Here is a 24,535-nt window from a genome sequence, read left to right as displayed (position 1 = left end):
AGGCCAGATACCTTTCTTTTTCTGTGATTTCCCCAAATTCTTTCAAATGCCTGCACCTTTCTGTTTTAAAATGGAGTGGGGAGGTTGGGGGTGGGAGGTAACGAGTCCGTGGGCCCCAGGGAAAGAAAGAGGGGAGGGCATCAGTCTCCACATCTCCTTCTCTGCCTTAAGTTTCTCTTTCTTGGTTAACACCAGAGGAGACAAGGGGTTCCATCTCCTCAGTGGTGACAGCCAATCCTATCAGTACATCCTTTCAGAAGCAAAAGTCCCAATCCCTACTCCAGGGGCCCATGACCACCTTAGATCCAATAGGAGAGTAGGGAGAGTCACCAGGGGCCACCTGAACTCCAATAACCAACTCCTCAGGGTCAGTGCTGTCCAGCTCTGGGATCCCTTCTGTCTAAAGTCTGTAATGCTTGTCACTGAACTTTCACTTTTTGCTGACATGTTTTCCTATCTTTAAATTTTTTAACTGATGGAGAAAAAGATCCCACTTGATGGGGGAAGGCCGTCAGTAACTCTTCTAAAGCCCAGCAGGTCAAAGATGGCTCCTGCCATCAAGCCCAGGTACCACATTCCTACCATTAGGAAGACCAAAAGATGGTGTGAATAGGAATGGCCCTCAGAGACTCATGCATTTGAATGCTTGGTCCACAGGGCATGGAACTATTAAGAGGTGTGGCCTTGATGGAGTAGGTGTGGCCTTGTTGGAGGAAGTGTGTCACGGTGGGGGCAGGCTTTGAAGTCTCATATACTCAAGCTGTGCCCAGTGTGTCACACAGTCTCCTTCTGCCTTGGATCCAGATGTAGGACTTTCAGCTCCTTCTCCAGCACCATGTCTGCCTGCATGCCACCATGATGATAATATACTAAAGCTCTCAACTGTAAGACATCCCCAACTAAATGTTTTTCTTTTAACGTTGTGGTCATGGTGTCTTTTCATAGCAGTAGAAACCCTAACTAAGACACCCCCCCTTTAACTATATTTCCACTAATATTCATTGACCACTACTTTGTGATCGTATCACATCATCCTCCAAAGCAAATTAGAAAGTTGTGGTGTGAATAGTAATGGCCCTCATAGACTCATATATTTGAACGGTTGGTCACCAGGGAGTGATGCTATTATTCGAGTATGGCCTTGTTAGAGGAAATGTGTCACTGGGGGTGGGCTTTGAGGTTTCAGTGCTCAAGCTGGGCCCAGTGACACTTCCTGCTGCCTGCCAATACAGATGAATCTCTCTCTGCTACCTCTCCAGCATCAAGTCTGCCTGCGTGCTGCCATGCTTCCCTCAATGATGATGATGGACTAAACTTCTAAACTGTAAGCCTGCCTGAACTGGCTGGATTTGTGTGTCAACAAAAACTAGAGTCATCAGAGAGGAAGGAGCCTCAGTTGAGAAAATGTCTCCATGAGATCTAGCCATACAACATTTTCTCAATCAGTTATTGATGGGGGAAGGCCTAGTCCATTGTGGGTGGGACCATCCCCGGGCTGGTGGTCCTTGGTTATATAAGACAGCAAGGTGAGCAAGCCATGAGGAAGCAAACCAGTAAACAGCAACCCCCCCACACCCCCATGGCCTCTGTGTCAGCTCCTGCTTCCAGGTTCCAGACTGAGTTCCTGTCCTGACTTCCTTTGGTGATGAACAGCAATATGGAAGTGTAAGCTGAACAAACCCTTTTCTCCTCAACTTGCTTTTTGGTCATGGTGTTTTGTCGAAGCAATAGAAACTCTAACTAATACACTGTTCCAATTGAATGTTTTCCTTTAGTAGAGTTTCTGTGGTCATAGGGTCTCTTCACAACAATAGAAACCCTAATAAAGACAAAAAACAAAACAAAACAAAACAAAACAAAACAAAACAAAACAAAACGCCTTAATTCCAAGTAGACACATACAAAGATTAAAGTTCAGGTTTTCTCAATGGGGTCATTTTGGAAATGAAAGATTCAGAAGTAAACAGTGAAATCTATGTGTGTGCCACTGGGATCTCTTTGCCAGTGACAGTATTTAGTGATGAGGATCAGAGACACCAGGCATCTTGACACATGAGAGAATGTAGAGTCACTATGCACTCTTCATAAATTCCGTGTCCTCTGAGACAATGTCATAAGCTACTTATAATTCTCTGTGTCTACAACTAAGCCATAGAAACACACAGTATTCTGGGCATGGTTCTTAATAGATGCTTTAAATTGCAGGAGCGTAAGTAATATGCACAATAAGGAGAAAGTATATTTCATTTCTTGGGGGAAATTATTCAAGAATTGTTCACCATTTGGGGAAGCAATATTCTACATGATTTTCTTTGTTGGTTTATTTTCCAGCTGCTTTTCAAGTTCTCAGTGCTCTGGCTTGGGGTGTTAGCATCACAGTAACTCTGTTATAGCATAAATATCTGACTTTACTTTTTAATTAATTAATTAATGCCTGCATGCATTGATGCATACCACTGAGTCAGCTCTCCACTCCCCATAATTATATTTTCTTTGTAGAAATGCCTGCACATTGACATTTTGAGTTACATATTTCATGGCACTTCTTTTATATTTGAGCTGAATGATATCTTTTTTTATAAGATCACTTTATTTATTTTTTAAAGATTTATTTATTTATTTTATGTATATGAATATACTGTAGCTGTACAGATGGTTGTGAGTCTTCATGTGGTTGTTGGGAATTCAGTTTTTAGGACCTCTGCTTGTTCTGGTCATTCCCGTTTGCTCTGGTCTGCCCCACTTGCTCCAGTCAACTCCTCTGGCTCAGTCCCTGCTCTCTTTGGCTCAAAGACTATAGCTGTCTTCAGACATGCCAGAAGAGGGTGTCAGATTTCATTACCGGTGGTTGTGAGCCACCATGTGGTTGCTGGGATTTGAACTCAGGACCTTCGGAAGAGCAGTCAGTGCTCTTACCTGCTGAGCCATCCCTCCAGCCCTGTTATCTTTTATTTATAAATAATGTATGTCAATTATTGATTTTATTTCTGGATGATAAAGAGGAAAATGATCAAGCTGAGAGTGGTGGCATGTGTTGGTCATCTCCCTACTCTGAAGGCTGAAAAAGGAGAATCACAAGTTCAAGGCCAGCCTGTGCTAAGTGCTAAGTAGTAAGACTATCTGAAAATAACAACAATTAAAATACATAGATATTTAACAAGACGGTTGTTGGAGGGCTGGGGATTTAGCTCATTTTCAGGGTTTCTGTGTGAGAGGACATGGGTTCCATCCTTCATGCATGTGCATACACACACACACACACACACACACACACACACACACAAACATACATACATACAGAATACACACAATCAAACAACAGACACACAGACATATTAAATAATATATTAAAGACTATTAAAATGGTCAAAATTAAGTCAAAAGTAAATGTTGAAGAGTTAGACCAAAGGGAAACACGCAAACACACACACACACACACACACACACTGATCTGTAGCAGTCTCCATTGAAGAACTAGCCTTGCCCTGTTTCTGGGTCAGTTGGAAGCTGACTGCTTGAGACTCACATCACTGAAATGGGCCTTGGGCCATAGGAGCTGCCACACTGGGCAGTGGAGGGATGTCCCCTGTCCCTCCAGGACACTACCCAACCCTCATGCCTCGGGATCTCTATGTCTATGGTGGCCTTCATGCCCAGAGTTCCTGTGGGATCAGGCTGAAGCTAAACTTTGGGTGCACACCTGTTACGGACTGGACTCAGTTGGCCCCTCAACGTGTGGGAGAATCAGGGTCCTGGTACCCAGGTGGGCAAGGAGTTGGTGGGGTAACAAACAGACATGAACATAAGGGAGTGTTGATCTGAATGTAATTTCTCAAAGCAAGCATCAAATTTATATTACAGAAGAAAGCATTGAAGTTACTGGATGCTTAATGACTCTTTACACAAAACAGAAGAATGCATACATAAAGACTGACAGGAACTAGGCAATGTAACAACTGAGACAAGGTCAGCTCTATCTAAGGTTAGCTATATTCTTAGAAGTCAAGTGTGAGGTCTTTACCCTTCCGAGGCAAGGGCTTTCTTTCATGCCCAAGCTATAGTTCTAATTCTGATTTATTGTTTAACCCACCATCAACCAGCTCTTAGTAAATCCTAACTATGCTATTCCTCTGGGCTAGTGAAAATATGTGCAAGGGAGTTCTGCTTTAGCTAACCTCATGAATAATGCAATACTTTAGTTCCTCCTTAAACCACAGCCTGATCTTCTTCCTAAACCATGGTAAATTCCTGAATATGGGAGTGACTTGGCTGCTACTCTAAGGATTTTGTGGGGAACTTTCTTCTATTAAGTAATGTAGTCTGCCATACATGACTATAATAAGAATTCTAAACTTACTTTGCTAAGCTTTCCCTGAGATTTCTAACTCTATGTAGTAGATAGTAATGCCTGATTTCTTTCACTATCTCTCTTTCAATACTGGAGGCAATTCGTCTGAATAGGTAGCATTCTTACTATATTCCACGCCCAGGGTCAGCTCAAGGACTGTCTAGGACATTGGTGAAGGCCAGGAAGCAAAGTTCAACCTAATTTAGGTATTTGTCAAATCATTCCTTGGAGGCACTTATAATAAAACAATACTGAAAGAAAGCACACAGAACCATTCACCAACTATAGCAAGGACAAGTTTGGAGCATTCGTGCTACGGGATGCCAAGGCTCCAGGAGACTAAGTTTCCGTGAAACGTTTTGCCTCAGGACTGCAGCCAAGCTTTTGGACTTGCCACACAGACTTCACTGGAGTGGGTGTGGCACACACCCATGGGTGTCTTCTCTCCTGCTTTTCTCTCTCAGTCACCTGAGACGACTTCTTCACAATGTCATTTTGAGAGCTTCTCTGTTGGAGGCCCTGCTCCAGCTGACAGAACTCTGCCTGTTCTGTCTTCCATAGATGCTTTTAGTGAGCAGCTAGGATTGCCTAGGCATGCCACCTATTATCAGAGTATAATTGAGATGTGCTCATGACAAGAAGGCCTTCCAAGGATCTGAGAGGAGTGCAGGCTTTAGGGCCAGGGATGTGGGCCAGTGGCAGAGTGCTTACCCAGCATGCACAGGACTCTGCTCTTATTCTCTGGCATTTTTCCCCCAAATAGAAGTGTACTGCTTCCCCATCAGGACATCTAACACTGTTGTTCATTTAAATTGTTTCCCTTCCGTTTAATTTTATGTGTATAGGCATTTTCCCTGCATGTATGTCCATGTAGCACATGAGTGCAGGATCTGCAGAGACCAGAAGAGAACACTGAGTCCCCTGGAACTGAAGATACAGATGGTTGTGAGCCACCAGGTGGGTGCTGGGAATTGAACCTAGGTCTTCTTGAAGAGCAGACAGTGCTCTTAACCCACTAAGGCACCTTCTCATCCCCCTTGTTGGTTGTTGTTTTTGGGGTTGACCAAAGTGAGGATTCAAGTCCCCATATAGGTATATGTGTATGTGTATATGTATATGTATATGTGTGTATATATGTGTGTATATGTGTGTATATTTTATATATATGTATGTATATATGTATATGTGTGTGTGTGTGTGTGTGTGTGTGTGTGTGTGTATGTGTGTGTGTGTGTGTACTCCAATGTCTTTCTTCTGTTCTAGAACCTAAATCACAGGTAGATTCTGTTTTCTAGGCTGTGCTTATTTCTAAATGTACCATTTTGAAATCTGAGGCAAAGATTATCATTGATATTTGTATTTTCTTCTGCCTTTTCAACAAATATAGCTACCTTAAAATAGCATTAATTTCATACTGTGAATTTTTAGCACAGGTTTACAATTATAGTGGTTTACAATCTCTCTGTCTCTCTGTCTCTGTCTCTGTCTTTCTCTCTCTCTCTCTTTCTCTCTCTCCTCCCCTCCCTCCCTCCCTCCCTCCCTCCTTCTTTCCTTCCCTCCTTCTTTCCCTCCCTCCCTCCTTCCTTCCTTCTTTCCCTCCCTCCTTCTTTCCCTCCCTCCTGATAATGACTCAGAAGAAAAAAAAAAAAACTAGTGCCCGAGGGGAAAAAAACGTGATGAAATCTTAGGGAAAGGGTCTGACTGCAGAATTGCTGGGTTTGCTATGTTGCCATTGTTCAATGCAGCTGTTACTGCTGAGCCATGCTGGGCTTCCGTACCTGATCCTCCTGTGCTTCCATTTGTTAACTGGGAAGAGAAAGCAAAGATGGTCACAGGACAATTTATACGTCAAGCACATTTTGATGGACAACCGAAAGCCAAATTACAGGATGTTTGTAATCAGCAGTCTTATGGTTGGGGGAACCGGTCTTAGATTTACACAAGCAGTTAGCCCTTCGATGTGACTGGAGCATTACTAGTTACAGTATAACCTCTGCTTGATTTAAACAGAGCCTTTATAGCTGCACCATCATTTACAAGAGGTGCATGGGAACTTGCCCTTTGGGATAAAATCTTCCAGACCTTCTCTAAACAATTGCCTGGAATTTCAGGACAAGCCACAGCAGAAGGGGTTGCTGGTGCCTTACAGGTCATGGAACCTCATTCCTGGTGGCACAGGATCATGTGCTGTGCTCTTGCACCTAGTGCTGCACTTATTATATGTCTTTTCATACTTCTCATAGAGTGTCCATGGCTCCAAACAGAGATGAACGCCCACGAGCACTTGGCTTTGTCTACCGCACTGGCTATTCTTGCTTTAAGAAATAAAAAGGAGGCGGGGGCTGGAGAGATGGCTCAGCGGTTAAGAGCACTGACTGCTCTTCCAGAGGTCCTGAGTTCAATTCCCAGCAACTACATGGTGGCTCACAAGCATCTGTAATGGGATCTGATGCCCTCTTCTGGTGTGTCTGAAGATAGCACTAGTATACTCACATAAATAAATAAATCTTTTTAAAAAAGAAATAAAAAAGGAGGAAATGTCAGAATGTGGGCGAACAAGGCCTCAGGGAACTGTGAGAGAGGTTCCAGGATTAAAGGCACTTTTACCTCAAGTGCATTTTGTCCCCTGGATTGTTCTTGGATGTGATTCCGTGCCTCCTGTGAGAAATATTTGCATTCAATTTATAAGACACGTTAATTCTCTTTGGGTGTTGGGACGTAGCTAAAGAACCCAGTCTGGTGAATGGATCTGCTGAGTGCTGTTGCCCTCACTGTGCCCTGAATCTGGATATGACCTTCTGCCTTGCTTTCATGCTTCCCCAGATGCAATCTATAGAACGTGCCCAGCCGTTGTGTTTAAATTGGTCTGTCCTGAGAAAATTCTGGGAAAGGGCTACTTTGTTAATATTTAGTATGTGCTTACTGGCATTTGTTTACATGTTTCTCTCATCCTGCTTTTCTAAATTCAAACAACCTTCCTTGGATCGTTGCTTTCTTTGTTACATCCGTGTATAAAAGCACACTGAAGCTAAAGTAAAATTGTCTACAGCATTAGACTGTACGTTACTTCGTTCTTTAAGGTCCTCAAATCTCAGGTCTTGCAGATAGATCTGCATAGGTCCACAAAGGCCAACAGTCATTGGTGCATCTGTCTTCTTAGATGGGTTCGGGTCTTCAAGCTTGTACAACACAGCTTGCTGTACCAGTAGAGCCATCTCCCTACTCCTGTGAACACAATTTCTGTTCTTATCTCTCCTAGGCAGAATGAACATTTACCCATGAATTATTTCTGCTAAATTGCCAATGGTCCTTAGAAGTTTTCATTAAATAGTACTCTAGTGGTATGTTAGAGCCAAAGAAATAGATCATGTCGTTCCTGAAAATGTACGCTTTCTAGGAAGAGGCTTGAATACAGGAGCTGTTTGCAGTGGACAGTTGCTGGGGTTGATGGATTTCTTTAGGAATGTGGTCACTGGTAGGTTCCCCATGCCCCAGTGGGTGACCCCACACCCGTGTGAATACAGACAACACTAACTGAACTCAGTGAACTAAAATAAATAGGACATGAAGTTAGGAGGGAGATGTGATGGGAAGGCCAGAGCCAGGGGCATCCTGGAGGGAGCTGGGATGAGGGGTGGATTTGACCAAGATACACTATATACATATATGAACTTTTCTTCCCTCCCTCCCTCCCTCCCTCCCTCCCTCCCTCCCTCCCTCCCTCCCTCCCTCTCTCTCTCTCTTTCTTTCTCTCTCTTTCTTCTTTCTTTCTTTCTTTCTTTCTTTCTTTCTTTCTTTCTTTCTTTCTTTCTTTCTTTCTTTCTTTCTCTTTCTTTCTTTCTTTCTTTCTCTTCCTTCCTTTCTTTCTCTCTCTCTCTCTCTCTCTCTCTCTCTCTCTCTCTCTCTTTCTTTCTTTCTTTCTTTCTTTGAGATAAGGTTTCTCTGTGCAACCCTGGCTATCCTAGAACTTACTTCATTCTATAGACCAGGTTACCTTGAACTCAGTGATTTGCCTGCCTCTGTCTCTCTGCCTCTCTGCCTCTCTGCCTCTCTGCCTCTCTGCCTCTCTGCCTCTCTGCCTCTCTGACTCTCTGCCTCTCTGCCTCTCTGCCTCTCTCTGACTCTGACTTTCTGACTCTCTGATTCTCTCTTTGCCTCTCTGCCTTTGCCTCCTCTGCCTCTGCTGAGTGCTGCTGGCATTAAAGGTATGCACCACCAGCACTACTGCCCATATATGATATTTTTAAAGAATAAATACAAATTAGAAAAAAAATCAATACATTTTGTGATATCTAACTCTACTGTTGATAATTGTTGGGAAACATTGCTTATACCCTTGCTATAGCAAAGTGGTTCTTACAAGATTCACAGAAACCTGCTGGGCGGTGGTGGCACATGGATCTTTAATCCCAGCACTTGGGAGGCAGAGACAGGTGGATCTCTATGAGTCTGAGGCCAGTCTGGACTACAGAGCAAGGTCCAGGACTGGCAGGGTTACCCAGAGAAGTGGCAGTCAAGGCAACTGTACCTGTTTATTTACTGCCAGATGTCATAGTGCAGCATTAGATAGCATAAGACATCTCGTCTTAGAAACTGGCTCAGGATGGATTTAAATAATTCACAGTTTAATGAAACATGCATCGAGGAACCTGGAGCAAGCAACCTAGGAACTCTACTGGCTTGTTTTCCTTCCTTTTCCTTTTGACTCAAATCCTAACCTCAGCTTTATGCTTAAACCTTATTTCAACGCTCTACATTCTAGCCCACGGCACTCGTGTTTCTGCTCCAGGAAATCTCACCTTTATTTCTACCCGTTTTCTCCTAAACCTCTACTCTTTCTTGGGTCTTTCCTCTCAGGCTGTGAGTCGGTTCTGGCGGCTTTCATTTTACAAAATCTATACAAATCATAATAAGATTTTCTTAAGCAACGCCCAACAAGCAATGATGTAGACCAAGCAGAATGCTGCCTGCCTTGAATCCTAGCATTTGCCTGTGAATCTCTGAACTGGAAGACAGACGGTCTGTATGTATAGAAAGTTCTAGGCCAGCCAGGGCTACATGGTTTAACTCTGCCTCAGAACAAACAAACAAACAAACAAACAAACAAAAAACAGCTGCAGGCAATATTTATGTTAAATGACCATTACTTTTGTTAATTGTTCATTTTATTTAATATATGTATAATATGTATTATGGATTGTTTGAGAAATAGAGCATTGGTATAACATAGAAAACCTCTATATGTTCCTACCCAATTGCTTCCATTTTCTTTCCCCCAAAGGTAGACACTTCTTTGACTTTTGCACTAATCATTCCCTGTTTTAATTTAGAGCTGGGTCATTCACACCTGTATCCCTAACTATATTAATGTAAAGAAGAAGATCTGTATAGCAAGAACCAATTTTACCTCATAAAAAAGTCACTTATTTTTGCACTATTACATAGGTCAGTGGTTTTCAACCTTCCTAACTTTGGGACCCTTTAATATGGTTCCTCATGTTGGGAATCACTCCCCGACAATCAACCATAAAATTATTTTTGTTGCTACTTTATACCTGTAATTTTGAAACTTAGGGATTATACTGTAAATCACTGCATTTTCGCAGTGGTTTTCAGCACCCCCTGTGAAATTGTTGTTTGACTTACAAAGGAGTCTCGACTTACCAGTTGAGAACCACGGACATAGAGGTTCTCAGAGAAATTGTACCCATCTGTGCCCGTGGGCCATGATTTGACTTCAGATTACTTGCAAGTTCATGAGTATCTTTCCAGGGAAGTCAGTGTGCAGTGTCTGAGGTTGTCCTAGAAGGCACAAGTCCCTGGTACTTGGAGCAACTGACCAAAAGATGAGTATTTGGTGAAATAATGCCCAGAGAACGGATTGTCTAACGCTTTCTATTCCCAAACCTTCTGCAGCAGCCTCCAGCTTTCAGGAGTGACCGAGCAAACACTGCGGGCTAAAGCAGCAGAACACCAAGGAAGGAAACAGAAGCCAAAGGTCGCGTTCTGGCTCACGGTAGAATTCTCTCCGTGAAAAGGAAGGGAGGAGGCTGTGCGATCTGGGAGAAGATGCGCTCGTCTAGATTCTTTCTTAGGTGGGACTGCTCCAGTCTAAACTGGTCACCTTCCAGAACCAGTCCACACTGGCCATTCTAAAAACTGCCTGCAGCATCTTCTTGGCAGTTCTCTTCCTTGCTCTCTGTTTTCCATTGTTTGCATTCCACAGTTTGGTTTATTTGTTTCTCAATAAACGGTTTCTTGGCAAGCCGTGGCTTTAAGGATGCGTTGTATATCTGAAAAGTTGTTTGCTACAGGAACGGAGTGGATGATCGAGAGTACACACTTCTCACTGGCCTCTCGTTTCAGAGGCGTGTTACTGTAGCTGGTCCCCAGGTTTCTGAGGATTCTGGTGCAAGTCGGGTGGGTCCTCGGGCTTTCCCCGTACTCGGTTTGAGACTTGGCTTTCTCCGTTTTATGAATCCTCTTCTACATGCTTCAAAGCTTACAAAATTTCCTCGCGTTTGCCTTCTTTCTCGTCCTGTCTGTGTACAATTCTTCTTTAGTTTTGGTTAGGAATAAAATTAAACGATGTACAGATATGCTTTTTAAAAAGATGTATTTTTTATGTATGTGAATGTTTTGCCTGCATGTGTGCATATGCACCACGTGTGTGCCTGGTGCCCATGGAGGCCAAAAGAGGGTGTTAGACTAAGATCAGAGACCGTTGTAACTACTGGATGGGTACACTTAAGCCCTGAGCTATCCCACCCCATGTATTTACTCACTTTTATGCAGTAACAAGACTAGAAATATGAGATTCAAAATTATTAGTGGCATTTCTTGAGAGTTTTGGATAGAAGCTAATCAGACTGACCGTTAAGGATTTTTGAAGGTAGGTGTGGTGGCACACACACTTGTAATCTCAAACACTTGGGAGTTGAGGCAATAACATTTCTAGGAGTTCTGGGCTATCCTGGACTAGTTAATGACACCCTGTCTCATAAGATTAAAAACAAGACAAAACATGACAGTGCAAAGCGTCTAAATTCCTTAAAACTCTTCACGAGATGAAACGTAAATTAGAGAACTATACTTCAGGGAACTTTCACTTAGTAAAGAGTAAAATTAAAACATGTAGTGAGATGCCAAAACTTTCAAATTCAGACTCCATTTTGGAGAACCTGACCTAAGTTTGAACTCTGGTAAACTAACAAGCTGGTACCGAGCATTAGTTTCCAAGTTGCCCCCAATAAAACGGAATCTAGCTCCAGTCTTTATGCTAAACCCCAAGAATACCTCTCTCTCTCTCTCTCTCTCTCTCTCTCTCTCTCTCTCTCTCTCTCTCTCTCTCTCAACAGGGTTTCTCTGTATAGCCTTGACTGTCCTGGAACTCACTTTGTAGACCAGGCTGGCCTCGAACTCAGAAATCCGCCTGCCTCTGCCTCCCAAGTGCTGGGATTAAAGGTGTGCACCACCACTGCCCGGCTTAGCAGTGTCTCCAGGTTATTCTCCCAGCAAACCTGCACCCCCAGGTTACAAGCCCAGCCCTTGCCTAATGACCACTAATGCAGAGGGAAGCAGAAGTTAAGTTTATGATATGACTCCCAACACCAACCAATTATGTGAAAGGCGACAGTAGCTTTCCAATTAGATGCTTGCACACGTATTCTTTGTTGCTGCTTATTATAAAGTCTTACCCCAACAGACATTCGGGACTCCCCCACCACCAAAACTACTGCCCTTCATGATGGTAGTGCGTTGGAGGTCGGGGTGGGGAAGCTAGCTCGAATAGAATAAAGACCCTGCCGTGAGTTACATCAGATCGGCTCCTGTGTGAGTTTTGGGGGATCACTAACATTTCCCTGGCACAGCAGTAGAATAGCAGCCTGGCCCAATGGGTCTCTATGGGACAGGATACATAGGAGGTCCCAGGATTGTGTTTGGTCCTGGCAGTGCACACACACTCTTTCAACTCCTATTTTTATCACCACTCTCCCTCCTCCAACCCCCAGCCTCTTTCCTAAGTGTTCTATGGAATTCCAGGTGAGACACAAACTGAATTCTAAGTTCTCTGTATTTTCTGTGAAAATTCTCTAAACTCCCACGACCTCCTGCCTTTCCTCTGAGGATCTTGTTCTCTCTGCAGCCCACTCAGGTTGTTTTTTTTTTTCTCCAGTGTCACCAGAAGTAGCTGTGGTCCTGTCCCTGTTAGTGACACAGTGCAGACCGACCCCGGTAGAATGCAGTGTGAACATATGCGGCTTCCAAGGTTAGGTCATAGAAAGCATTGTACTTGCCGTCTAGGTCTCTTGGATCATACATTCTGAGGAAAGGCACGGCCGAAGCATGAGGACTCAAGCTGTCCTATGGAGAAGCCCTAGCAGAGAGGAACCGAGGCCCCAGACTAAGAGCCAGTGCCAGGCTGGCAGCCCTGTGAGTGAGACTCTCTGAAAGTGGATCCTCCCAGCTCAGGATCAGCCTCAGCCAGGTGGTTCAGTGGCTTGGAGCTGCCTATAATCACTTAGCGCCGTCTTGTGAGAGACCGACCGTGAGCCAGAACTTTCCACCTGTGCTGTTTCCATATCTGGGGCCCATGGAAATCACAAGAGATAGTGAATGACTCTTCTCACACTCTGATACTAAGGTTTGGAGTGAAAGTGTCATGCAGTGATAGTCACCCAAGTGCCACCAAAGCCATGGAAAGGGCAGGTCTCTTTCTTTCCTTCATTCTTTCTTTAAATCCCAGCTTGGAAATTCATGACTGAGAACTGTACCTGAGACTTCTGATAGAAGTATTAGATCCTTCCACCAGCTTACAGTTCGTGTTCCTCTTTTTCTTTTTCTTTTTTTGAGGGGTGCTGGTTTTGAGGCCTCAGACTCATTATGTAGCAAGGTCCAGTGGAGGGTGGCGTTGAACTCCCAATCTTGCTCCCCTCACCTCCTTAGTGCCATGATTGCTGACACATGCCTCCCTGCCTGCCTGAGGTTTCTTTTCCTATTGAAGAACTCTGGTCCTTGCTTATCACCCCCTTTCTCTTTGCTACTGTCTTACTCTTTCAGTAATTCTTGTTTCAATTCCAAGCCTCTGCTTTTCTTACTCTGTGGTATTATCTTGCTCCTCTAGTCAGCCACCTGCTCTTACACTTAACATTATAACCACAGCCTGTTACCACCCCAGCCCTAAGCGCCTTTTCTTCTTCCAATTGGTGGCTTCTATTACCATCCATCCTTCAAGCCTAAGTAGATGTTAACACTGTTCACCCGAACACTTTCCAATATCCTTACCATTATTTTCCTTAAATAATAATTTTTAGAGGTGTGTGTGTGTGTGTGTGTGTGTGTGTGAACGTGAATGCAAGGTTGTGCACTTAAGTGTAGTACTGGTGGAAGCTTGAGTTCCAGGAGTCTGTGAGTTGCCTGATGAGGGTTCTGGGAAATGAACACTGGTTCTCTGCACGGACAGAAAGCACACTGAACACTGAACCCCTGAACCACCTCTCCAAACCCCTCGTATTTTTACTCTAAGGTGGCAATGCTAGAAACCAGGCTGTGCCTCTCCACGGGGCTCTATCTAGTTCTGTTTGTTCTAGTACTTAATTGTGTTGCGTAGTGAGTTTTATTGGTATAAAAGAGAAACAAAATTTTATTAGATGTTTTGTTTGTTTTGCTTCCCCCCCCCCCTTTCCCTTGTGAGACAGAGTCTCCCTGTTGCCCAAGTCTGGTCTTGAACTTGAGTGTGGTCAGGCTGATCCCCAAGTCACAGTTTTCCTGCCTCCCTACTTCTTATCGCCCTGCCTGTTTTATTAGATTTTATTGTACATTTTAATGAGGTCTAGTACATTCATATTAGAGAACAACCATCCTATCTGCAGAACACTATCTTCTTCTTCCAAGCTGAAATTCTAGGACCATCAAAGAATAACAAACCCTCTGCTTTTCAAGGCTCATCACTGATTCCAGGGTGGTTAACGCCCTGGCTCACAGATTAGCCTTTAAGGACTTCGCCAAAGGCAATAGTCATTAATTGCCGCCAGAGGACGCAAAGCGCTCGGCCTGATCTGGAGGTGGGGATTCCGAGGGCTGCAGCCAGGACCGCGCGTCGGGCACGCGCCTGGCCGGCCCTCTCCCGCCCGGGAGCTCTCAGGGACGCGCGTGCGGGGTGTCGCGGGAGGGTGCGGCGATGGAGGGCGCTCTCACGGCGCGCCAGGTAAGCAGCCTCGAGGGGCTGGCTCCCGAGAGGTGGCTTCGCCTGCAGTTTCCTCTGCACGGTTGTTTGAACCCGCTCCGATTATGATAATTAATTCCTCCCTTCCCTTTCCTCTGTACTCTTTGGCGTAATTCGAAAAGTTGTTACCAAGGAAACGGTTTCCTGTGTCTCCCGCGAGCCTGTTCCTGGCTAGGCGACAGAGTGTTAAGTGCTTGAATTTGGTCCCTGAGATGCCCGAGTTCAGATGTCTCAGCCCCAGACCCCAGTGAGTCTGGTTCCATTGTGATTTTTGACTTGGTATTCCTCTTGCCAGCCTCTCCGTCGTTGGTTAGCGGGGCTCACAAAGTTTAAGTCTCAATCAAGTTTTTGGTTTCAACTAGTTCTGTCGTTTGTTTATTATTATCCTATCTGACAAATGGATAAGTTGGTTATTAGCTTTAGGGTGAAAGCCTTTCATTGCGGGCTTACTCGCGTTTCTCAACAGTATCCTCACAGTATTACGGTGCTTGTGTGTAGATATTTTTCTTTCAGAGAAGTATTTTAGTGTAGTGAAGGGTATGGTTCAAAAAACTGTTGGAGGAATAAATGAATGAATGCCTTATTTCAATTGACTGACAAATCATTACTATGAAATAGGATACTGATGAACTCTGTACAACAACTGTCAGGCAGGGCTGTACCTAATAGCTAAGTAAGGAGTGTGTGTGTGTGTGTGTGTGTGTGTGTGTGTGTGTGTGTGTTATCCCTTCTGTGGAATACAGCTAACATAGAACTGATAGTGCCATGCTCAAACCGTAAGAGTGTGAAATGATATGTCTATTACTGACATAATTGAGGTCTCTGGGGGAGGGCAGGGAAGGCCTTCCCAGAGCAAGATGAAGAGCCTCCTGGGGCTGGTAGATCAGGTTAGCCTGGCTGGTCAACAGGCCAAGGAGTCCAGGGTTCTGCTTGTCTTCACTGTCCCAAAGCTGAGATAACAAACATGCCAGGATGCTGAGCCTGTGTGTGTGTGTGTGTGTGTGTGTGTGTGTTGGGGAGGATCTGGGGATGAATTCTGGTCCTCATGCTTGATGTCTTACCTACTATGCTAGCTCCCCCATACTATTTAATTGAATTTTAACTAAAGGCCCCTGTGTTCCCTCTGAGACCTGAACCCTGAAATTCATGTTGAAAAGTGAAATTTTATTGAAAACCTTGTTCAAGAGCTCCGTTGTATTTTGATAAACAAAGCTCTGTACACTACAGGTATATCTAGAACTCTGAAGAGGAATCAGGAGCGCCTGGCAGGCCTTGTCTTACGGCTTTAGTGTATATAGACATATGTGTGGCCTTGCTTCATGCTCCAGGTATCAGTGAAACTGTTCATTCTACTCTCAGGTTATGATCCAAGAATCTATAAAATGTACCGGTGCAGCTGGTTGTTAGCCAGGGCATTTCACTGCTAGTGTTAAGAGGACTTCCCGAAGTTTCGGCCAGTTGTGCAAACCCTTCGGGCCTGCCCTATACCAGGGTTGTCTGGTTAAGGGAAAAAGTAGCAGTCCTCTGCAGAACTCCAGCACAGGGAGCAGTATGTCTCGATGCTGTCCAGAAAATGTCCGAACGCCCGTTGCTGCACACTCAGTCAAACCCAAGTTGCTTTAGGTTCAAGAGAGGAATGACCTTTTTCCAGGACTGTGGCCTCTGTGTCAGCAAAGAGGGCAGGGCAGGCCACACACGCACGCCCTCATGCAACAGTTGCATCACGAAGTCTAGATTTGGCTCAGTTGAGCTCTTGTCGGTAACGTTTGCATTTGATAGTGCTATGTCACCTTGACAGGATCTAAACTACCAGAGAGGCAAGACACAGGACCTGTCTGTGGAGGGCAGACAGAGGAGACACACCTAAAACGTGGGCAGTAGCATTTCGTGGGCCTAGGTGACCATGAATAATTTAAATAAGGTACCATTCATTTATTCATTCATTTATGGAGAGCTCGAACGTGTGTGTGTGTGTGTGTGTGTGTGTGTGTGTGTGTGTGTGTATGTGTGTGAGCCATGTCGCATGTGTTGAAGTGAGAGGACAGCCTGAGAGGTTGGTTTTCTCCATTCACCTCATGGGCTCTGGGTATTGAACTGAAGTCTTCAGGCTTAGCAACTAAATGTCCTCACCTGCTGAACTATTCACCAACCTAGGGCAGTGATGTTGATGGCCAAGGTCGAAGTGAAGCAAGCCCAGCAACCCTTGTTGTTTGTTCTGTGTAAATAACTCCCCAGAGAGCATGAGCAGTAACCATGCTGATGGAAGCCATGGGGATTTGCTAGTGGATGTATCTTCAACAAGCGTTGAAGTTAATTCAGAAGCTATGTGATGGAGACACAAAAGTCAACTTTTTCATTAAGTTATTTTCATGACGGAGCTGGAGAGATGGCTCAGTGGTTAGGGGCACTCGTTGTTCTTACGGAGGACTGGTGTTCAATTCCCAGCCCCCGCATGGTGACTTACGACTATCTGTGACTCAGTTCCAGGACATCTGAGGACAGCAGACATGCGCACAGTGCACAGACACACATGTCGGCAAAGCACCATATGCATCAAACAAACAAACAAACACGTAAGAAATTGGAGAAACGATCTGAAGATTTGGGAGAAGAGGGAATCATTATAAAAATTAATAAATACTGTATTTCTAACTGGGTCAAATTATAGACTTTTGTTTGTTCCTTCCCCCTGTGTCCAGGTTTGTCGATCCCTTCTCTTTGGTGGGAGTCCTTCATGTAAAGCAGGTCTTCTTTGTACCCTAGCATGGTTTGTGAATCTTTCCCTCCAGAGAGCCACAAATCAGTGTTACCAGGGTTGGCACCTTCCATGGTTACTTCATAGGATTTAAGAACCCGGGCTTAAATTGGGTAGACTTAACACATTTGATCTACTGCCTGGTGCCCTGGGTGCTTTTCCTTGTAACCCCAAGGAATGGTCTTGCTATGACAAAGGCTAAAGAACAGCAATAGTAATGATGTTCACGGAGCCTGGTGCGTCATGATCTCTTATAATGCCTGCTGTCCATCATCCTCCCCATCTTCCCTCCAAATACAGGCATTACAGACAATTCTCCAAAGTGGCCATACTCTCATTACATTGCTTTTTTTTTTTTAAACGTCTTTTTTTTTTTCCTTCTCGCTCAAGCCCTGCTTGCTCCAGCCCCAAGATTTATTTATTTATTATATGTAAGTATACTGTAGCTGCCTTCAGACATTCCAGAAGAGGGTGTCAGATCTCATTACAGATGGTTGTGAGCCACCATGTGATTGCTGGGATTTGAACTCAGGACCTTTGGAAGAGCAGTCAGTGCTCTTAACCGCTGAGCCATTTCTCCAGCCCCCTATTTTTGTATTTCTAGTACCAGCAACTACCTAGCAAATGGTCGTGGTTGGAAGATGTCTGCTGCATGTATAAATGACAAATGGTAGGAAGCAAAGACATTAGTTCCTGTCTTTTGTGAGCATATATGTATTTGTGATGTATGGATATGTGTAAGGGTCAATGTGGGCTATCTTGTCAGTCACCCCCACCTTATAGTTTGATAAAGGTCTCTGTTGAACATAGAGCTAGCCAATTCAACAAGATTTACTTGCCATTGAGCCCCAGAAGTCCACCTGTTGCATCACCATCTGCATTAGACTCATGCCCAACTTATATGTGGATGCTGGGGTAGGGGGTGGGGCTGTTTAAGTCTGGGTCCTCAGTCCTGTTCAGGAAGCACTTTGCCAACTGAGTCATCTCTCCAGCCACTAATTTCCATCTTCTACGTGTTCAAATATTTTTTCTTTTTTTAAAAAAAGATTTATTATACATAAGTACACTGTAGCTGTCTTCAGATGCACCAGAAAAGAGTGTCAGATCTCATTATGGTGGTTGTGAACCACCATGTGGTTGCTGGGATTTGAACTCGGGACCTTCTGAAGAGCTGTTAGTGCTCTTACCCTCTGAGCCATTTCACCAGCCCCAAATATTTTTTTCTTTAGAAGTTAATTTACTGGACTGGCAGGATGGGTTAGTGGGTTAAAGGTGCCTACCCCCAAACCTGACCACGGGAGTTCGATCCTCGGGGTGCACATGACAGACACACACAAATAAATAATTTAAGGTGTTTATAAAAAGAAAGCTTAAAAATGAAATTTAAAAGTAATTTATATATTCAGAACACGTTTTTCTTTTAAAATGCCATTTGTGGATAAGAAACTTAAATTGTTGGCGTTTATTTTGCAGACAGTAAATGAAGGGGATTCAAGTCTGGCTACCGAGCTACAGGAAGAGCCCGAGGAAAATCCCGGCCCTGTTGTGGATGAGAATATAGTATCAGCCAAAAAACAGGGACCGAGCACACACAATTGGAGCGGTGATTGGAGCTTTTGGGTAGTATCTTTTAATCTTGAATACAAATTCTCTTTAATTCTACAATAATTTATTTAATCCTTTGTGATTAGCTTCAAGATTTCAGATGTTGTGACTTCTGCGACCCAATGACATTTCTCATTATTTTTTGTTTGGCCACTAGAAGGCACTGTTGTCTGGTCGGTGGAGTGCAGTGATCTGTTTGTCTCCTTGTGAAAATACTGCCTTACAATTGGATTGTGTGCTTAGTGTTATCAGCCGTATTGGAAAGACGCTAACATCGCATAAACCATGTTTCTGAGTCCTACTCAGAAACAAGCTATTTTATGTAATTTTCATTCAAGGAATCGGTTCCCGTGGCAAGCACAGCTTCACAATGCATGCTCTGCAGTGTGTAATGGCTAGAAGATGGGTTTTTAAGTTAGATCTTCAGATCCATTTTAAGTGTGACTCTGTTATCCTTCCAGTTTCCCCACATAAAAAGAGACTATGACTTCCCAGTAGGCACACCGAGACTGTGGAGTGTTATAGAAGAACGTGCCTGTCACTGTGTGAATGCTAACATTTGTTATTTTAATGGCTCATTCCAAAGCCAGCAATTCCTATGAGGATTTTGGTATTTGATAGAAATATCATGCCTTACAACTAGAAATGAGGTTTAAAGATCGTCACACAGCAACCATAATTCCAGTATTGGTTTATGGGAAACCCACCTTGGGTATCCTGTATCCTTGAGAATAGACATTAAAGGACATGGTATCAACAGGCTATAAAGAGGCTATCAACAGGCTGCCATCCTCTTTATAATTAAAAAGTCAGCACATGGCTGTTTCTGACTCTTCACATAGCTAGTAAGCTCTTACTTCCTCGTAGTAAAAGACTTAACATCATAAGGCTATGTTTTATTTTTGGTTAGCCACAACCTAAGGAAAATATGTTATTGCTAAGAAATACACTAAAATAATATAAATAAAATCATGCCATTTGTATCAACTATATCATTCTTGGACACTTAGAAAAAAAGCTATATATCATTTAGAAACTTTTGTGGGTAGGGGAGAGACAGAAGCATCCTAAGTTGTCCAGGCTGGTCTCCTATTTGCTATGCAGCTAGGGCTAGCCTTGGACTCCTGAGACTTAGTTTTGTTCCCTTTTGTTGAAAACAGATTTTTTTTCCCCCGTTAAGTAATATATCCTGATTGTGGTTCTCCCTACCACTCTCTTCCCAGCCCCTCTCCACCTCCTCGCTCGTCTGAGTCCACTTCCTTTCTGACTCTCATTAGAAAAGAGTAATAATAGAATGTAACAAAATACAATATAATAAGATAAATAAAAAAGTATCATGTTGAAGTTGGACAAGACAAACCAACAGAAGGAAAAGAGCCCAAGAGAAGGCACAAGAACCAGAGACCCACTTGTTCCCACACTCGGAAGTCCCATAAAAACTCTAAGCTAGAGGCCACAACATATACACAGAGGACCTACATGTTGCATGGATGCAGACCCACGCAGGTTCTGTGTTTTTGCCTCAGTGTCTGTGGGTTCATATGAGTTTGCTCATGTTGCCTTAGAGGCCTTCGTTTGCTTGGTGTCCTCTATCCTCTCTGCCTCTTACACTCTCTCTGTCCCTTCTTCCTGTGGCTTCCCTGAGCTCTAAGGGGCAGGGGAGAATTTGATGGGGACATCCCATTTAGGGCTATGTGTTCCAGGATCTCTCATTCTCTGTGTGAAGTCTGGCTAAGCTTATTTTTATAGCTGATATTGATGTAACTGAGGAAATTTTATAGCTCTGAGGGTTAAGTAGCTATGGTTACTCTTGGATGACTTAAAGCAAGACAGTTATAGAAGGAAAGAGCAACAGAATAAGACTTTGGAAACCAGACGCTTGCATCTGAAGGTGTAGGGGGCAACAGAACCGTCACTGTCTATGATCTGGATAAAATACAACATCTTGGGCTCAATGACTAGATTGAGATGTTCTTTTTTTTTTTTTTTAACAAGATGTCCAGATGACTTACATGTTTTAAAATTTGCAAAGCATCAAAGGTCTTCATTGCCTCTGTTTCGGTCTCTAAGATAATTTCACAGTCTTAGGAATTTTTGTATACATTCACATTGAATGAACTTAAAGATCAGAATGACATCTTGAGAATATGAGAGACTTTCCCAGAAGTTAAGGAACCTCTGGAACTGAGCCAAACACCAGAACATTCTAGACCAGAGAAACAAACCTTAAAGACCCTGCTCAAGATTAACCAGAGTTCTGGTAGACACAGCTATGAACACGATTCTCCACCTCTTCCTCTGGAGTTCCCTCAGTATGCTTTTGTCATATTTTAATAGGCTTATGTAAGTTGATGAGGTCACTGAAGATACAGTAACTGCTTGATGAAGATACCTGGGAAGCAGCAAGGAATACCAGCACTCAGGTAGCATAGCCACTTGGGCGGCCTAATTCAAGGGCCCAGTGTCTGTGTAGTTAAGTCATTTCTTAGTGTGAACCCGTGCTCCGAGGAAGGTACTGTCGGCTGACTTCATCATTGTGCAGCCAGCATAAAGTGTACTAATACAGACACACATGATCAATTATGATGCACCGTCCATAGATTGCATGCTAGACCTTCATAGGGCGGGCAGTTCTGGCACTTCAGGAGGTTCATCTGCAGTAGCATTGCCACAGACAGGTGAGCAATGTGTCGCACCGTGACATTAAGACTGGTGCAGCGTGACTAGGTGATAGGAATTATTTTAGCTTCCTATAATTTCATGGAATCATGTTGCGAGAGTTTTACTACCCTGCCTTATGCTCCTGCGCAGGCCACACTTCCAACCAACCGCCCAGGGAATCTTTGAATCTGCAGACGAAAGACACACAAGCATTAGCTCATCTTTATCCTCTCTTATTGGCTCAGTGGATGGTTAAGCCTTTAGCAGCTAGTACACCCATCTCTTTACTCTTAGCTCAACACCTCTAACTCTGCCCTCAGCTTAGTTGCCCGGTTATCTTCTGTGAAGCCCAAAGGTCCTGCTGTCCAAGAGGCTTTCAGATTTCTCTCCCAAGTATCTTCCCTTCCTGCCCTCTCCTGTCTCCTAGGAACCTGGAAGTCCCGTCTCTTTCTTTCTGCCCAGCCATTGGCTGCTGGCATCTTTATCGATCAATCAAGAACCAATTGGGGACATGGACCTTAGCATGTGGCCACCCAGATTCCCGACCAAAGCATCAAACCACACCCTCTATAGAACCACCCCAGCGTATTTATCTGGAAGCTTTCTGAGTGGTCGGGGTTGGAGAGAGGAGGAAGAATGGGGTTAACTGTATCAGTATATAGTCTACTTTTTAAAAAAATTTAAATAGTCCACTGTTGAAGAAACTCATTACGCAACATACAACTGTACCATAACCAAGAGAAATGATGTTTAGGAAGTCTGGAAGAAATTTTATTTCCACCTACTTTAATTGAATCTGGTTTCTACCATGGACTTTTCCATGTTGTTTGATTTTCTTTTCTTCTGATAATGTCAGAAAATCAGTACAATGCAATAAAAAGGCAGAGTTCACAGAATTCAGACTCAACACGAGGAAGACCCGATAGCGTAGCAGGAACGTTCTCATGAGGCAGGAAATGTGTTATTTAACCAAAATCAAGAATGCCAGGGCCATTTCAGAGTCAGGGAACCAAGAGCTGTGTCCCTTTTTACTTTACAAGGATGACAGTTGTCTGTCTCTATAAGATACAACTCTAATAAGTTTCTTTTTTTTTTTCTTTTTTTCTTTTTTTTTTTTTTTTGGCTTTTCGAGACAGGGTTTCTCTGTATAGCCCTGGCTGTCCTGGAACTCACTTGGTAGACCAGGCTGGCCTCGAACTCAGAAATCCGCCTGCCTCTGCCTCCCAAGTGCTGGGATTAAAGGCGTGCGCCACCACTGCCCGGCTAATAAGTTTCTTTTATGTAAATTTTCTTTAATGGGTGTAAATCCAAGGTCCTAGTGTACGTTAGGACAGAGCTTCACCTCTTGGCTCTTGTTCATAGTTCACAGTTCGTGAGTCGGTTGGCTCAAGCAAAAGTAGATGAAGTGTCAGGTTTCATGCGGCATCATAGCTACCAAAATTTCTTTCGAGGATGCAGTGCCAGGTAGGGTTGTACTGCTTGTCAAACTCCTTGTTATGGGCTGTCTGGTCCCTCCCCTGTTTTCTTCTTTGAATTCCAGGGATCTAACCCATGGACTTTTGAATGCTGACTTAACGCTCCACCACTAGTACTCTGTGTTGTATGAATGTGTCTCCAACACCTGGCGCGTGTCCTGCCCTGAGCCCTGTTGCTTTTCCTCCAGTGATCTGCGTTTTTGATCTTACCCTTCAGTCCCACAGGGTTACCAGGAGACGCACAACCAGAGTTGTGGATCTCCAGGGGACAGGCTTCCTGGCACCCTATGTGCCTATGGGAGGAGCCGCTGTCATTACCAAAGCTGTGGCACAGCTCCTGGAAGGTGTCTGATAAACAGGTCATAGACTGATGTTTCAAGAACTAAGGAAAAAGCAGTAATTCATCCGGGCGACTGTTCCACATTAGTGAACTTGGAGGGCAGTGTGAAGCACCTGAGTGAATTAGCTTGAAAATAGAACACTGGGGATAAAATAGCGTCTGCTCTGCCCCTAGTGGCTTTGTTGTATAGTGATCTAGGGTGCCCTACAGCCCACCTGACTTCAGTGGAATCACTTGTAAAATAGAGATTGAGTCACAGTCTGACAATATAGGTCAGTCCGAATGGTATGCAGTTAGATAGCTGTGCTAATATTTGTCTTTCTTGTAAGACTGCTTAAATGCAGGGTATTGGTACGACTAAGTCTTCATAGTTGCTGATGGTGAGAGCCATAGCTTCAGGTTTTCTACTTAACTCTTGTGATCAAAGCTGGGATATATGAGTGTGTGTATATATGTATTTATTTACTTATACAAATTGCAGTACTTAATCCTAGACTATGAGAAATAACTTTCACTGTCGACTTTTGTACCTCATGAAACCAAAAATGATAACAAGTGAAATTGAAAATAAAGTTAATGGCAAATAAATATTTATACTTTTTGTCTTTTACCTGTTAGTAAAAGGTACATGGCAAAAGGAAAAAAAAGGAGAGTTTTTTTTTTTTTTCTTACCAACTAAAATAATGATATATTCCATGTGGATTAAAATCCCAGAGGCCAAGCGGACAGCTCTGCGACAGGGCTGTTTGTTGAGTTAGCTCTCTAAGTGATGTGCAGTTAGTCACTTGTGGGAGTAAGAAGGGGCCTCTGGGGTTCTGTGTTATGTGTGTTTAGAGGTTGACTTAACTGGATGCAGTACTTCTGTGAATAAGGTGTTGATCACTGGCCCTCCTGTCTTACTTTGATATTCGGTTAAGTTCCCCTTAGAAAATATTTGTCAACTGTAAACTCATTTCCTTACTAGCTGGCTTAGTAGGTGATTTTATTTTAAAAGTGAACAAATTATAGTCTTCTGAAATTTGTAACTAAAATGAAAGTCTATGTATTCTCCTTAAATCACTATGATTTTTAAAATTCCTCACATAGAATAGGGGTGATATAAATCTTAGAAAGTAAATAGGAAGAG

General features: G+C 43.5%; 1 protein-coding gene across 6 annotated transcripts in view; it reads left to right on the top strand.

The window, feature by feature from the left end:
• Nucleotides 1–12,665: 12,665 nt before the first annotated feature.
• Nucleotides 12,666–24,535, top strand: part of Gramd1c (GRAM domain containing 1C) — a 77,838-nt gene continuing 65,968 nt past the window's right edge. Inside the window, exons 1-2 of one of the 6 annotated variants that reach the window (XM_021184889.3) lie at nucleotides 12,666–12,781; nucleotides 18,802–18,948. In XM_021184889.3, coding sequence (XP_021040548.1) covers nucleotides 12,695–12,781; nucleotides 18,802–18,948 — 234 coding nt within the window. In that variant the 5' untranslated portion in view covers nucleotides 12,666–12,694. Of the gene's footprint in view, nucleotides 12,782–14,477; nucleotides 14,556–14,773; nucleotides 14,821–16,303; nucleotides 16,495–18,801; nucleotides 18,949–22,985; nucleotides 23,059–24,535 lie in introns of those variants that run through there. The other 5 variants (XM_021184890.3, XM_021184891.3, XM_021184892.3 and 2 more) reach the window with 5 other exon arrangements.

This window comes from Mus caroli, unplaced genomic scaffold (genome assembly GCF_978045245.1).
Source record: "Mus caroli unplaced genomic scaffold, Mus_caroli_1 scaffold_17, whole genome shotgun sequence".
NCBI lineage: Eukaryota > Metazoa > Chordata > Mammalia > Rodentia > Muridae > Mus > Mus caroli.
Note: the sequence above shows the minus strand (reverse complement) of the source record. Positions and strands in the feature narration are given on the sequence as shown.